General features: G+C 47.0%; 1 protein-coding gene across 1 annotated transcript in view; it reads right to left on the bottom strand.

Moving 5' to 3' along the window:
- Nucleotides 1–6,663, bottom strand: part of LOC106611949 (A disintegrin and metalloproteinase with thrombospondin motifs 2) — a 199,305-nt gene extending 192,642 nt beyond the window's left edge. Inside the window, exons 1-2 of the mRNA XM_045724030.2 lie at nt 6,388–6,663; nt 1,890–2,332 (exon numbers count right to left, since the gene is read on the bottom strand). Coding sequence (XP_045579986.1) covers nt 1,890–2,332; nt 6,388–6,472 — 528 coding nt within the window. The 5' untranslated portion in view covers nt 6,473–6,663. The remainder of the gene's footprint in view (nt 1–1,889; nt 2,333–6,387) is intronic.
- Between the last annotated feature and the right edge of the window lie 8,150 nt (nt 6,664–14,813).

Here is a 14,813-nt window from a genome sequence, read left to right as displayed (position 1 = left end):
TGTACTGAACTTCATTTCAAAGTGAAACCAATTCTCTTCCACCTTCCCAGCCAACAGTGTACAGGAGTCTCCTGTATCTCCTCAACAAGACCTCACCAGCTGGTCACAGTCTCTCTCTCCCTCCCTCCCTCCAAACACATCATTCAGTTCATTCATTTTCCAAAATCCAGTACCTACATAACATGGTTCAGTTACCAGAGAGAAGTCAAGGGGTCGTCACTAGTTAACATAGTCACAAAGTCATAAACCCTGCCTATTTCTACAATTTATCTTCTTAAAGGTCCAATGCAGCCATTTTTATCTCAATATCAAATCATTTCTGGGTAACAATGAATGACTTTACTGTGATTGTTTTCAATCAAAACAGTTTTAAAGAAACAAAAATAGCTTCTTAGCAAGAGCAATTTCTCAAGCAAGAATTTTGCTAGGACTATCTGTATAATGGTCTGAGTGGGGATGGGAAAGCTGGAAACTAGCTGTTATTGGCAGAGAGGATTAGTGCTCTCTTTCTTATTGGTCCATTAACTGCACTGGGCGTTCCTATGGAAACTCGGACATGATTCCTCTCGCTGTCTTGCAGTCGTTGACACATGCACACACACACACACACATTCTAAAGAAGGGGATAGGATTGGTGACTGATAACCTCACTCCACATGCTTTACAGGCCATTGAACGGAGAGACGCCATCTTGGCACAATCCAAAACAGATTTACAAATCAGAAACATCACCAGCACATCTCATCCAGTCAAATGAGCTAGATGTTCATAAACTACAGAGCTTGACCAAGCTCACCAATCAGCAAATACTGTACAGGGTAGTAAAGAGGAGCAGGAAGAAGGACAACACTAGTACAGGGTAGAAAAGAGGAGCAAAAAGAAGGACAACCCTAGTACAGGGTAGAAAAGAGGAGCAGAAAGAAGGACAACCCTAGTACAGGGTAGAAAAGAGGAGCAGGAAGGACAACCCTAGTACAGGGTAGAAAGAGGAGCAGGAAGAAGGACAACCCTAGTACAGGGTAGAAAAGAGGAGCAAAAAGAAGGACAACCCTAGTACAGGGTAGAAAGAGGAGCAGGAAGAAGGACAACCCTAGTACAGGGTAGAAAAGAGAAGCAGGAAGAAGGACAACCCTAGTACAGGGTAGAAAAGAGAAGCAGGAAGAAGGACAACCCTAGTACAGGGTGGAAAAGAGGAGCAGGAAGAAGGACAACCCTAGTACAGGGTAGAAAAGAGAAGCAGGAAGAAGGACAACCCTAGTACAGGGTAGAAAGAGGAGCAGGAAGAAGGACAACCCTAGTACAGGGTAGAAAAGAGAAGCAGGAAGAAGGACAACCCTAGTACAGGGTAGAAAAGAGAAGCAGGAAGAAGGACAACCCTAGTACAGGGTGGAAAAGAGGAGCAGGAAGAAGGACAACCCTAGTACAGGGTAGAAAAGAGGAGCAGGAAGAAGGACAACCCTAGTACAGGGTAGAAAAGAGGAGCAGGAAGAAGGACAACCCTAGTACAGGGTGGAAAAGAGGAGCAGGAAGAAGGACAACCCTAGTACAGGGTAGAAAAGAGGAGCAGAAAGGACAACCCTAGTACAGGGTAGAAAAGAGGAGCAGGAAGAAGGACAACCCTAGTACAGGGTAGAAAAGAGGAGCAGGAAGAAGGACAACCCTAGTACAGGGTAAAGAGGAGCAGGAAGAAGGACAACCCTAGTACAGGGTAGAAAAGAGGAGCAGGGAGAAGGACAACCCTAGTACAGGGTAGAAAAGAGGAGCAGGGAGAAGGACAACCCTAGTACAGCATGTAATAGTGCTGAGAGAAATGTTCCCATTGGAGAGCAGTCATAATGTGCTCAGTGGATTGCATTGACTCTACAGTAACCGAAACAACCAAAACTCACCAGGCCGTCGCAGTTGCTGATGGCTACGGTGGTTCCGGGTGTGTCTGTGACATCACCCACATAGAAACAGTCTCCCTGCAGTAGCTCGGAGCGCGTGGCTGTCCCGTTGCTGTCGTCATCGTCGTGCCACTCCATCTTGGCTCCGGGGGCCACCAGTCGCGCGTTGTGACGCAGACGCAGGTGGAACTCCCGGCCGAAGACGGTGACGTTGTAGTAAAGCTGTCTGTGTAGGGGCCCTCCGTCCTCCTCCTCGTACATTCCCTCTTTTTCTTCACCTCTTTCTCCTTCTCCCCCGTTCTCTCCAGCCTCTCTCCTCCAGCGCCTACGGGACTGCCCCGCACCCACCAGGTCGACTGACACAGCGTGGGACAAGAAGCGGCCGTCTGCATCCACGCTCACGGGCCTCACCAGTCCATACTCCCCCAGGACATGCTGCAGGGAGTCTGAATAGGGGGTGAGAGAGAGGAGGGGAGAAGAGAGGAAGGGAGCAGAGGAGAATGGGAGAAATAGGAGTTGAGAGGAAAGGTGAGAGAGGAATGCAGAGGGAGAGTGAAAAAGAAAAGAGGATATGAAGGGGAGGAATGAGAGAATTAGAGAAGAGAGAAAGAAGGAAATGGAAGGTAAGGGGGCATATTAGAGAATGACAGCGAGAGAGAGAGAGAGAGAGAGAGAGAGAGAGAGAGAGAGAGAGAGAGAGAGAGGGAAAGGGGTATATTAGAGAATGACAGTGAGAGAGAGAGAGAGAGAGAGAGAGAGAGAGAGAGAGAGAGAGAGAAAGAAAGGGGAGGTATGGGGGTATATTAGAGAATGACAGTGAGAGAAAGAAGGAAATGGAAGGTAAGGGGGCATATTAGAGAATGACAGCGAGAGAGAGAGAGAGAGAGAGAGAGAGAGAGAGAGAGAGAGAGAGAGAGAGAGAGAGAGAGAGAGAGAGAGAGAGGGAAAGGGGAGGTAAGGGGGTATATTAGAGAATGACAGCAAGAGAGAGAGAGAGAGAGAGAGTGGGAAAGGGGTATATTAGAGAATGACAGTGAGAGAGAGAGAGAGAGTGAGAGAGAGAGAGAGAGAGAGAGAAAGGGGAGGTAAGGGGGTATATTAGAGAATGACAGTGAGAGAGAGAGAGAGAGAGAGAGAGAGAGAGAGAGAGAGAGAGAGAGAAAGGGGAGGTAAGGGGGTATATTAGAGAATGACAGTGAGAGAAAGAAGGAAATGGAAGGTAAGGGGGCATATTAGAGAATGACAGCGAGAGAGAGAGAGAGAGAGAGAGAGAGAGGGGGAAAGGGGAGGTAAGGGGGTATAGGGTATATTAGAGAATGACAGTGAGAGAGAGAGAGAGAGAGAGAGAGAGAGAGAGAGAGAGAGAGAGAGAGAGAGAGAGAGAGAGAGAGAGAGAGAGAGAGAGAGAGAGAGAGAAAGGGGAGGTAAGGGGGTATATTAGAGAATGACAGCGAGAGAGAGAGAGGGAAGGGGGAGGTAAGGGGGTATATTAGAGAATGACAGAGAAAGAGAGAGAAAGGGGAGGTAAGGGGGTATATTAGAGAATGATAGCGAGAGAGAGAGAGAGGGAAGGGGGAGGTAAGGGGGTATATTAGAGAATGACAGAGAGAGAGAGAGAGAGGGAAGGGGGAGGTAAGGGGGTATATTAGAGAATGACAGCGAGAGAGAGAGAGGGAAGGGGGAGGTAAGGGGGTATATTAGAGAATGACAGAGAGAGAGAGAGAGAGGGAAGGGGGAGGTAAGGGGGTATATTAGAGAATGATAGCGAGAGAGAGAGAGAGGGAAGGGCGAGGTAAGGGGGTATATTAGAGAATGACAGAGAGAGAGAGAGAGAGGGAAGGGGGAGGTAAGGGGGTATATTAGAGAATGACAGAGAGAGAGAGAGAGAGAGGGAAGGGGGAGGTAAGGGGGTATATTAGAGAATGACAGAGAGAGAGAGAGGGAAGGGGGAGGTAAGGGGGTATATTAGAGAATGACAGAGAGAGAGAGAGGGAAAGGGGAGGTAAGAGGGTATATTGGAGAATGACAAAGAGAGAGAGGGAAAGGGGAGGTAAGGGGGTATATTAGAGAATGACAGCGAGATAGAGAGAGGGAAATGGGAGGTAAGGGGGTATATTAGAGAATGACAGAGAGAGAAAGAGAGAGAGGGAGAGAAGGTGGAAAGAGAGAAGGTCATCTTAATTGCATCACTTCTTGATCACTGAGAAAATCTGCATGGATTTCAATCAAATAAGCCTATCCAACACACACACACACTCACACACACCTCTGAACCCAGATGTGACCCCACATCTTGCAGGGCTGCACGCATGGAAACGGCAGCCTCAGCAGTGGCAGTGCGTTGGGTGCGTGTGCGTCTCTCTCCCTCTCAGTCCTCTCCTCACACACAGCAGCACAGAGACAACAGAGAGAGCAGCAGAAGATCAAGGTGCTAATTGCGACTCTCACACGCTGAATAATGTTTTCTCACCGCCTGCCATGGTTCCCATGGAGCTGACTTCCATAGCATGCAGTTGAGTAAAGAAACACTTGGTTGGCTTAATAACAACGCCTTGTGGACACACAAGGAGACAACAACACAAGGAGATTAGCCTACAGAGCAGAAAACCCAGGGCAAACTAATTCATTATAATTGTTTTAAAGGATTCCAATGGTAAGATAGATATAGGCCTTATAGTGTAACATAATGTATTATCATCCTCATCATTATCTATTCTGATCAATGCAAGTTGTGCAAAATTAATGTTGTCCTCTCAAGCTTTGGGGAGACATGCAACATATTTCTAAGTAATCATGTAGCCTAATTCATATAAAAGTTATTTTAGCCTATTGCGTCATTACTACTTCCCCATAACCAGGTCTCTAAGCATTACAGGCCGTTTTCTTGGCGACGCATCGCCCTAAAACTGTGACACTGACAGTGACACCTCCCTCTGAGGCGGCTTTTAGATGTGTGTGAGAGAGAGAGAGAGAGAGAGAGAGAGAGAGAGAGAGAGAGAGAGAGAGAGATAGATGCTCCCTCCGGGACCACTAGTGACAGAAAGCAGCACCTCGCCCACATATCACAACTTACAGCCACAACACTAGATCATATCAGTGTGGCACTAACCCTCCGCTGTCCTTCTCAATATCACTCAATATTATTATTAATATCTGAAATGGATATCTTTACACAGATAATAGATATGGTGTTTTAATCACTATAGGCATAATGAGTGTCTATAATGGATATTGTTATCTAACAGTGGTGAGAATAAGTAGGTGAGAACAGTGGCGTTTATAGGTACAAGTGACATATATAGCCGCTTGGGCCTCGCGGCTGCTAGGGGCCGCACTTTTTTCAGGAAGTCAGTCAGGGTCTCAACTTCCTGTTAGTTAGAATAGTAGAATACACAATGTGAAATTTCAAAATGTGGTTGTGCATCAGCAGTTTTCCTTTTGTTATGTCAGTCACTGACAGTCACTCAATTAGCCCATGTCAGCTAACATTGAATAGATTGCTAGGTAAGGTAGTTTAGCCATCTATCTAAACCTTGTTGCAATCATGGCTGAATTATTGACCGGGCACACAAGGCACATGCCCAGACGCCCTGACCTCTAGGGGGAAGGGGAATTCATTCAACTGAAATGTGTCTTCCACATTTAACCCAACCCCTCTGAATCAGAGAGGTGCAGGGGGCTGCCTTAATCGACATCCACGTCATCGGCAGGGCGCAGGGCGCAAAGTTCTCTCTGCCCCATGGAAAAATGAGTAGAATCGCATGCAATTTGTTTTAAAACTGAAAAATGTTTTATCTGCACCAGTCCACAAAATATGGCTTAGGGCCCCCAGAAAGCTAGGAACAGCCCTGGATGAGGGAGAGGTACCAGGCACCTGATTCCTTCAAGATCTCATCAGACTGATCCTATAATAACAGTTTCAATAAGCTATGTTTTCCCCATGCACACTAAATAAAAAAGTTGTCTGTAAAACGTGTGATATCAGATACTAAGTGTGCACTGTGCAATGATATTATTTTGCTGTGTTTATTATTATTATTATTCTCAAATGTAACGGAATTATGTTAATTTATAATCAATAACATCCGACCTTTCTGTCCTGTGACCAAATCGATAGCAGCGATCTCCACCTAATCAGATAAGGCATGGCAAACAAACCTTGCATCCTTTACAAAGACAAAGTGAATTCTCCTGCCCTGACTGTCCGAAAACCTGAACCGCGCGCCCGCGTCACAATCGGGATGAGGAGAGGAGAGAGAAACGCACACTTCACAACACTGCCTGCCCTTATGCCACAGCACAGAGAGAGACGATTCTCTGGGAAATGTATCGGGAACCTTCATCCATCTATTAAGTTGAAAATGGACGCTTTAGTGTATGTATATAACTAGACTATAGCCTAGGCTACGCTGTTGAGCGCACAGTGCGCACAGAAGGTTGCGTCTACCCAATTGACCCCCGGCGTATGGAAACAGCAAAATATTGTCCCACATTTACCTACCTACGCTACTGGCGATATACAGGCCGCTTGTGTGAAGAAAGGCCGGCAGAATGATTAAGATTGTAAATCCAGGCGCGAGACCCATGGCAGCTCCAAACTGCGCAGGTGAGAGAGTGGGACTTCGGGCTCCAGTGTGCTAAAGTTCCCCGCGACCAGCCACACCGCCACGACAGCAACAGCACAGCAGCCCGCAACTAACTGCCAAGTGCACGGGGAGAGAACGCTCCCTCCCTCCCTCTCTTTCTCACTCCCTCACTCCCTCTCTAACTCACACACTCTCTCTCTCTCCCTCCCTCCCCTCTCCCCCTCCCTCTCTCCCTCCCCTCCCCTCTCCCCCTCCCTCCCTCCCCTCCATCTCTCTCACTCCCTCTCTCTATCTCTCCCTCTCTCTTTCTGTCTCACTCGCTCCTTGCCTCTGCACTCTGACAACTCCCAGACTCCACATACACGTGCGCCCACACATTTCTCTCGATGTGTTGTGCACGCAGGAAGGCGCGAGGAAATATGAGGATAGTTCTGAAAACATTGGGTGTGCTGCAACTGTTTGACAGTTCATGACAGCTCAAATAAATCACAGGAAAATCAGGGAAATTTAGCAACCTCTCCCTGTCCACCCCAAAATAGGAAATAATGGAGAACATTTCGTTTGGTAACTTTAAAGGCCCAGTGCAGTCAAATTGTATATATATATATATATATATATATATATATTTCCACACTGAGTATGAGGTTGGATTAATCAACAAGATATCACATTCTCACATCAGAATTAGACAATCATCAATGTTTCTCAATATTTCGAAGTCACATCACATTTCAAAGTTGTTCCAAACATCACATTTCAAAGTGTTTGGTAGGGTTTGGTCTCTGTATAGTGCCAAGGTTCATTTTAGGCATTAACTCTGAATGGTTATTAAGGTAAGGCATTAACTCTGAATGGTTAAGGTAAGGCATTAACTCTGAATGGTTAAGGTAAGGCATTAACTCTGAATGGTTAAGATAAGGCATTAACTCTGAATGGTTAAGGTAAGGCATTAACTCTGAATGGTTAAGGTAAGGCATTAACTCTGAATGGTTAAGGTAAGGCATTAACTCTGAATGGTTAAGATAAGGGTTAAGGCAGCGTTTTTCAAACTTTTAGAGTTTTTCCCCAAACACTAAGTGGCTGATTCAAATAATCAACTGATCATCAAACTTTAATTATTCGAATCAGCTGTTTAGTGCTAGTGAAAGAAAAACTAAATGTGCTGCCCTTGGGGTCCCCAGGACCGAGTTTGGGAAACGCTGGGTTAAGGTTTGGAATAAGCTTAGAACAAAAATATTCATAAAATACTTCATATTGCTGGATTCGAAGATGCAACCTTTGGAAGCAGAGGTGTTTGGTAACTTCTCTGTATCGTTCAAGGTTAAGTTTAAGCATTAACTCTGAATTATTAAGGTTAGGTATTAACTCTGAAAGGTTAAGGTAAGGGTTAAGGTTTGGGAAAGGCTTAATTAAAAAAAATCCCAAACAACTCTATCGCTGGATTTGAACCTTTGGAACCAGAGGTAGATGATGTTGCCCCTAGTGGCCAGTTTCCACATCATCTCCCTACATCCTCAGGCATGGATAGACGTCAAATACTGACTTATATCACGGTGACCTGCCTAAGAATAATAATGTGAAATGATTTAGTCTAAGAGCAGTTTGAAAAGATCGGCAGAAATCTCAGCCTGTTTTGGTAGGATGGAGTTTTGGCCTGCCTGGTGAACAGGGCAGGAGGTTAATTAATTAATAGAGCAATAAGAAAGACAGTTCCAAACCTCTCTGTCATTAATATTTGGAGTGCACATTTCTCAGACTCATCCCACCACCATTCTGCAAAGTTTACATACAGTTTATATGCCATGAGCGTCCCGTGCCAGAATAAGCAGTGCTGCAACAGCGCCTTGTGTGGAGGAAGACGGAACTAAAAGGCAGAGAGGGGAACGTTAAATGCAGGACCCAAGGGCCCAATTTACAGAGCTATTGCAACAGTCCAGCTCTACTACAGTTAGAGGAGGGGAGCACCAGCCTTTAGGCCTACTCTTTCATTGTGGTGGCAGTAGCCTGTAACATACCGTGCATTGCCCCACCTTAACCTGTACCTGCTGGTGGTGGGGTCTGGTCTCTCTGTTACCTGGTGGTGGTGGGGTCTGGTCTCTCTGTTACCTGGTGGTGGTGGGGTCTGGTCTATCTGTTACCTGGTGGTGGTGGGGTCTGGTCTCTCTGTTACCTGGTGGTGGTAGTGTCTGGTCTCTCTGTTACCTGGTGGTGGTGGGGTCTGGTCTCTCTGTTACCTGGTGGTGGTGGGGTCTGGTCTCTCTGTTACCTGGTGGTGGTGGGGTCTGGTCTCTCTGTTACCTGGTGGTGGTGGGGTCTGGTCTCTCTGTCACCTGGTGGTGGTGGGGTCTGGTCTCTGTTACCTGGTGGTGGTGGGGTCTGGTCTCTCTGTTACCTGGTGGTGGTGGGGTCTGGTCTCTCTGTTACCTGGTGGTGGTGGGGTCTGGTCTCTCTGTTACCTGGTGGTGGTGGGGTCTGGTCTCTCTGTTACCTGGTGGTGGTGGGGTCTGGTCTCTCTGTCACCTGGTGGTGGTGGGGTCTGGTCTCTGTTACCTGGTGGTGGTGGGGTCTGGTCTCTCTGTCACCTGGTGGTGGAGGGGTCTGGTCTCTCTGTTACCTGGTGGTGGTGGGGTCTGGTCTATCTGTTACCTGGTGGTGGTGGGGTCTGGTCTATCTGTTACCTGGTGGTGGTGGGGTCTGGTCTCTCTGTTACCTGGTGGTGGTGGGGTCTGGTCTCTCTGTTACCTGGTGGTGGTGGGGTCTGGTCTCTCTGTTACCTGGTGGTGGTGGGGTCTGGTCTCTCTGTTACCTGGTGGTGGTGGGGTCTGGTCTCTCTGTCACCTGGTGGTGGTGGGGTCTGGTCTCTGTTACCTGGTGGTGGTGGGGTCTGGTCTCTCTGTTACCTGGTGGTGGTGGGGTCTGGTCTCTCTGTTACCTGGTGGTGGTGGGGTCTGGCCTCTCTGTTACCTGGTGGTGGTGGGGTCTGGTCTCTCTGTTACCTGGTGGTGGTGGGGTCTGGTCTCTCTGTCACCTGGTGGTGGTGGGGTCTGGTCTCTGTTACCTGGTGGTGGTGGGGTCTGGTCTCTCTGTTACCTGGTGGTGGTAGTGTCTGGTCTCTCTGTTACCTGGTGGTGGTGGGGCCTGGTCTCTGTTACCTGGTGGTGGTGGTGGGGTCTGGTCTATCTGTTATCTGGTGGTGGTGTTGTCTGGTCTCTCTGTTATCTGGAGGTGGTGGGCTCTGGTCTCTCTCCTCTCTTGCAGTGAGTTCATGCACCTGTGTTACATCAGGCTTTGTTACCCTTTATAGCATGGGGCTGTCATCACATTAGCACCTACCGCCCACGGTGTGGGAAAGAGGGAAAGAGAGAGAGAGAGAGAGAGAGAGAGAGAGAGAGAGAGAGAGAGAGAGAGAGAGAGAGAGAGAGAGAGAGAGAGAGAAATAGATAGGGTGAGACATATCTGGGCCAATGTGGAAGCAGGCAGGTAAAAACAGTCCAATAACACCTGGAGACATGGACCGCCCTGTGTGTGTGAGTGTGTTTTTGTGTGAGTGTGTTTGTGTATGTGTGTGTGTGTGTGTGTGTGTGTGTGTGTGTGTGTGTGTGTGTGTGTGTGTGTGTGTGTGTGTGTGTGTGTGTGTGTGTGTGTGTGTGTGTGTGTGTGTGTGTGTGTGTGTGTGTGTGTGTGTGTGTGTGTGTGTTTGTGTGTCTGTCTGTCTATCTGTCTGTGTATGCAAGTAATGGAGGATAGCTAAGTAAAACTTCAACTACTAAATCAGACTATAACATCCATTTGTGACACAGCACATCCCCAACATACACTACATGACTAAAAGTATGTGGACACATGCGTATGTGGTTGTGTGTGAGAGAGGGAGAGGTGATGTTTCACCAGGGATCTCCATCTACATCACACACTCAAGGCTTTGTAGAATCGCCTTCAGCCTATCCATGCACGCACACGCACGAACAGATGCGCTCACATACACACACTCCTTGTAAAGTGAGCCCCGTCCTTTCATCAGCACTTGCCGTTCGTGCCGTCGCTTGCAAATGTCACATTGTTCCAAACCCTAACCCCCCCACACACACACACACACACACACACACACACACACACACACACACACACACACACTCCCCTGTTCTTGGTTGCTTCGCTGTTGCCATGGAGATACCCAAGCCCCGCACCTTGAAAAGTACACTTGGAGAAGCTGGGAGGGAGGGAGACGCCGCTAATATCGTTCTCCCAGAACGCTTTGTGTTTGTGTTGGTTATTAGAGCTAGAGCTGAGCTTGATAGGGGGCAGGGAATAACATGGCCATCGTCTGTGCATGTGCAAACAGCTTGTTTGATGAGAAGTAGTTACCAGTTATGACCAGTTATGTTGAGAAAATCTGTTCTGTGGAAGACATGTTGATATGTGATTCTGTGATGTTTTAATGGCAGGTGAAAGGTTTAGTATGTGTGTGGATGAGATACTGCAGCGCTCTCTGTCATCTTTACATATTTTATACACAGCTTTATAAAATCATAACAATAACTTGTGAAACTACGTGGGGATTCACGAGTGGGCTCCAATGCCAAGTTCTCCAATGTTTCAATCTCTGAGTGACAACGTTTTTCATGCATACCACACATAGCCAGGAAAGCAATATTTAAATTTACAGGAGATTCATTAAAAATAAAAACGGAAATATCACATTTACATAAGTATTCAGACCCTTTACTCAGTACTTTGTTGAAGCAATTTTGGCAGCAATTACAACTTTGAGTCTTCTTGGCTATGACGCTACAAGCTTGGCACACCTGTATTTGGGGAGTTTCTCCCATTCTTCTCTGCAAATCCTCTCAAGCTTAGTCAGGTTGGATGGGGAGCGTCGCTGCAGAGCTATTTTCAGGTCTCCCCAGAGATGTTCAATCGGGTTCAAGGATGGGCTCTGGCTGGGCCACTCAAGGACATTCAGAGACTTGTCCTGAAGCCACTCCTGCGTTGTCTTAGCTGTGTGCTTAGGGTCGTTGTCCTGTTGGAAGGTGAACCTTTGCCCCAGTCTGAGGTCCTGAGCACTCTGGAGCTGGTTTTCATCAAGGATCTCTCTGTACTTTGCTCCGTTCATCTTTGCCTTGATCCTGACTAGACTCCCAGTGCCTGCCGCTGAAAAACATCCCCACAGCATGATACTGCCACCACCATGCTTCACCGTAGGGATGGTGCCAGGTTTCCTCCAGACATGACGCTTGGCATTCAGGCCAAAGAGTTCAATCTTGGTTTAATCAGACCAGAGATTCTTGTTTCTCATGGTCTGATTGTCCTTTAGGTGCCTTTTGGCGAACTCCAAGCAAGCTGTCATGTGCCTTTTACTCAGGAGTGGCTTCCGTCTGGCCACTCTACCATAAAGGCCTGATTGGTACAGTGATGCAGAGATGGTTGTCCTTCTGGAAGGTTCTCCCATCTCCACAGAGAAACTTTAGAGCTCTGTCAGAGTGACCATTGGGTTGTTGGTCACCTCCCTGACCAAGGCCCTTCTCTCCCGATTGCTCAGTTTGGCCGGGCGGCCAGCTCTAGGAAGAGTATTGGTAGTTCCAAACTTCCTCCATTTAAGAATGATGGAGGCCACTGTCTTCTTGGGGACCTTCAATGCTGAATACATTTTTTGATACCCTTCCCCACATCTGTGCCTACGACACAATCCTGTCTCGAAGCTCTACGGACAATTACTTCGACCTCATGACTTGGTTTTTGCTCTGACATGCACTATCAACTGTGAGACCTTATATAGACAGTTGTGTGCCTTTCCAAATCATGTCCAATCAATTCAATTTACAACAGGTGGACTCAAATGAAATTGCAGAAACATCTCAAGGATGATCAATGGAAACAGGATGCACCTGAGCTCAATTTCGAGTCTCATAGCAAAGGGTCTGAATACTTACGTAAATAAGGTATTTCTGTTTTTCATTTTTTTATACATTTGCAAACATTTCTAAAAACCTGTTTTCGCTTTGTCATTATTGTGTGTAGATTGCTGAGGACATTTCTTTTATTTAATCCATTTTTGAATAAGGCTGTAACGTAACAAAATGTGGAAAAAGTCATGGTGTCTGAATACTTTCCGAATGCAATGTATGTCTATTCTATCACTGAGCCTTTCTGAGTGTCTCAGCATGTCTATTACACAGTTCTTCTCAGGGCTGCAGGGACATCCAGCCTTCTCTCTCTGTCTCTGTCTCTCTCTGTCTCTGTCTCTCTCTCTCCATCTCTCTCTCTCTCTTTCTCTCTCTCTCTCTCCCTCTCTCTCTCTCCCTCCATCTCTCTCTCTCTCTCTCTCTCCCTCTCTCTCTCTCTCTCCCTCCATCTCTCTCTCTCTCTCCATCGCTCTCTCTCTCTCTCTCTCTCTCTCTCTCTCTCTCTCTCTCTCTCTCTATATATATATATATATATATATATATATATATATATATACACTGCTCAAAAAAAATAAAGGGAACACTTAAACAACACAATGTAACTCCAAGTCAATCACACTTCTGTGAAATCAAACTGTCCACTTAGGAAGCAACACTGATTGACAATAAATGTCACATGCTGTTGTGCAAATGGAATAGACAACAGGTGGAAATTATAGGCAATTAGCAAGACACCCCCAATAAAGGAGTGGTTCTGCAGGTGGGGACCACAAGACCACTTCTCAGTTCCTATGCTTCCTGGCTAATGTTTTGGTCACTTTTGAATGCTGGTGGTGCTTTCACTCTAGTGGTAGCATGAGACGGAGTCAACAACCCACACAAGTGGCTCAGGTAGTGCAGCTCATCCAGGATGGCACATCAATGCGAGCTGTGGCAAGAAGGTTTGCTGTGTCTGTCAGCGTAGTGTCCAGAGCATGGAGGCACTACCAGGAGACAGACCAGTACATTAGGAGACGTGGAGGAGGCCATAGGAGGGCAACAACCCAGCAGCAGGACCGCTACCTCCGCCTTTGTGCAAGGAGGAGCAGGAGAAGCACTGCCAGAGCCCTGCAAAATGACCTCCAGCAGGCCACAAATGTGCATGTGTCTGCTCAAACGGTCAGAAACAGACTCCATGAGGGTGGTATGAGGGCCCGACGTCCACAGGTGGGTGTTGAGCTTACAGCCCAACACCGTGCAGGACGTTTGGCATTTGCCAGAGAACACCAAGATTGGCAAATTCACCACTGGCGCCCTGTGCTCTTCACAGATGAAAGCAGGTTCACACTGAGCACATGTGACAGACGTGACAGAGTCTGGAGACGCCGTGGAGAACATTCTGCTGCCTGCAACATCCTCCAGCATGACCGGTTTGGCGGTGGGTCAGTCATGGTGTGGGGTAGCATTTCTTTTGGGGGCCGCACAGCCCTCCATGTGCTCGCCAGAGGTAGCCTGACTGCCATTAGGTACCGAGATGAGATCCTCAGACCCCTTGTGAGACCATATGCTGGTGCGGTTTGCCCTGGGTTCCTCCTAATGCAAGACAATGCTAGACCTCATGTGGCTGAAGTGTGTCAGCAGTTCCTGCAAGAGGAAGGCATTGATGCTATGGACTGGCCCGCCCATTCCCCAGACCTGAATCCAATTGAGCACATCTGGGACATCATGTCTCGCTCCATCCACCAACGCCACGTTGCACCACAGACTGTCCAGGAGTCGGCGGATGCTTTAGTCCAGGTCTGGGAGGAGATCCCTCAGGAGACCATCCGCCACCTCATCAGGAGCATGCCCAGGCGTTGTAGGGAGGTCATACAGGCACGTGGAGGCCACACACACTACTGAGCCTCATTTTGACTTGTTTTAAGGACATTACATCAAAGTTGGATCAGCCTGTAGTGTGGTTTTCCACTTTAATTTTGAGTGTGACTCCAAATCCAGACCTCCATGGGTTGATAAATTGGATTTCCATTGATTTTTTTTTGTGATTTTGTTGTCAGCACATTCAACTATGTAAAGAAAAAAGTATTTAATAAGATTATTTCTTTCATTCAGATCTAGGATGTGTTGTTTAAGTGAGCAGTATATAAAGTGACATTGTTTAAAGTGGCTAGTGATACATTAAGTACATCCAATTTTAACTATTAAAGTGGCTAGAGAGTTGAGTCAGTATGTTGGCAGCAGCCACTCAATGTTAGTGATGGCTGTTTAACAGTCTGATGACCTTGAGATCGAAGCAGTATACATTGATTTAATAAGTAATATGTTTTACCCATTACACCCCTTTCAATAACTTTGTAAAACAGTCCTGTATGCCAAATACAATTGGTATTATTTTGGTGGACAATCCAATTAGGCTCTTACTCATTTATAATACGACAGAAAACATTCCCCAGGTTACT

Source organism: Salmo salar, chromosome 09, assembly GCF_965601325.2.
Source record: "Salmo salar chromosome 09, fSalSal1, whole genome shotgun sequence".
In the NCBI taxonomy this organism is placed as follows: Eukaryota; Metazoa; Chordata; class Actinopteri; order Salmoniformes; family Salmonidae; genus Salmo; species Salmo salar.
The sequence above is the reverse complement of the archived record's forward strand: the minus strand, read 5'-3'. Positions and strand labels throughout refer to the sequence as shown.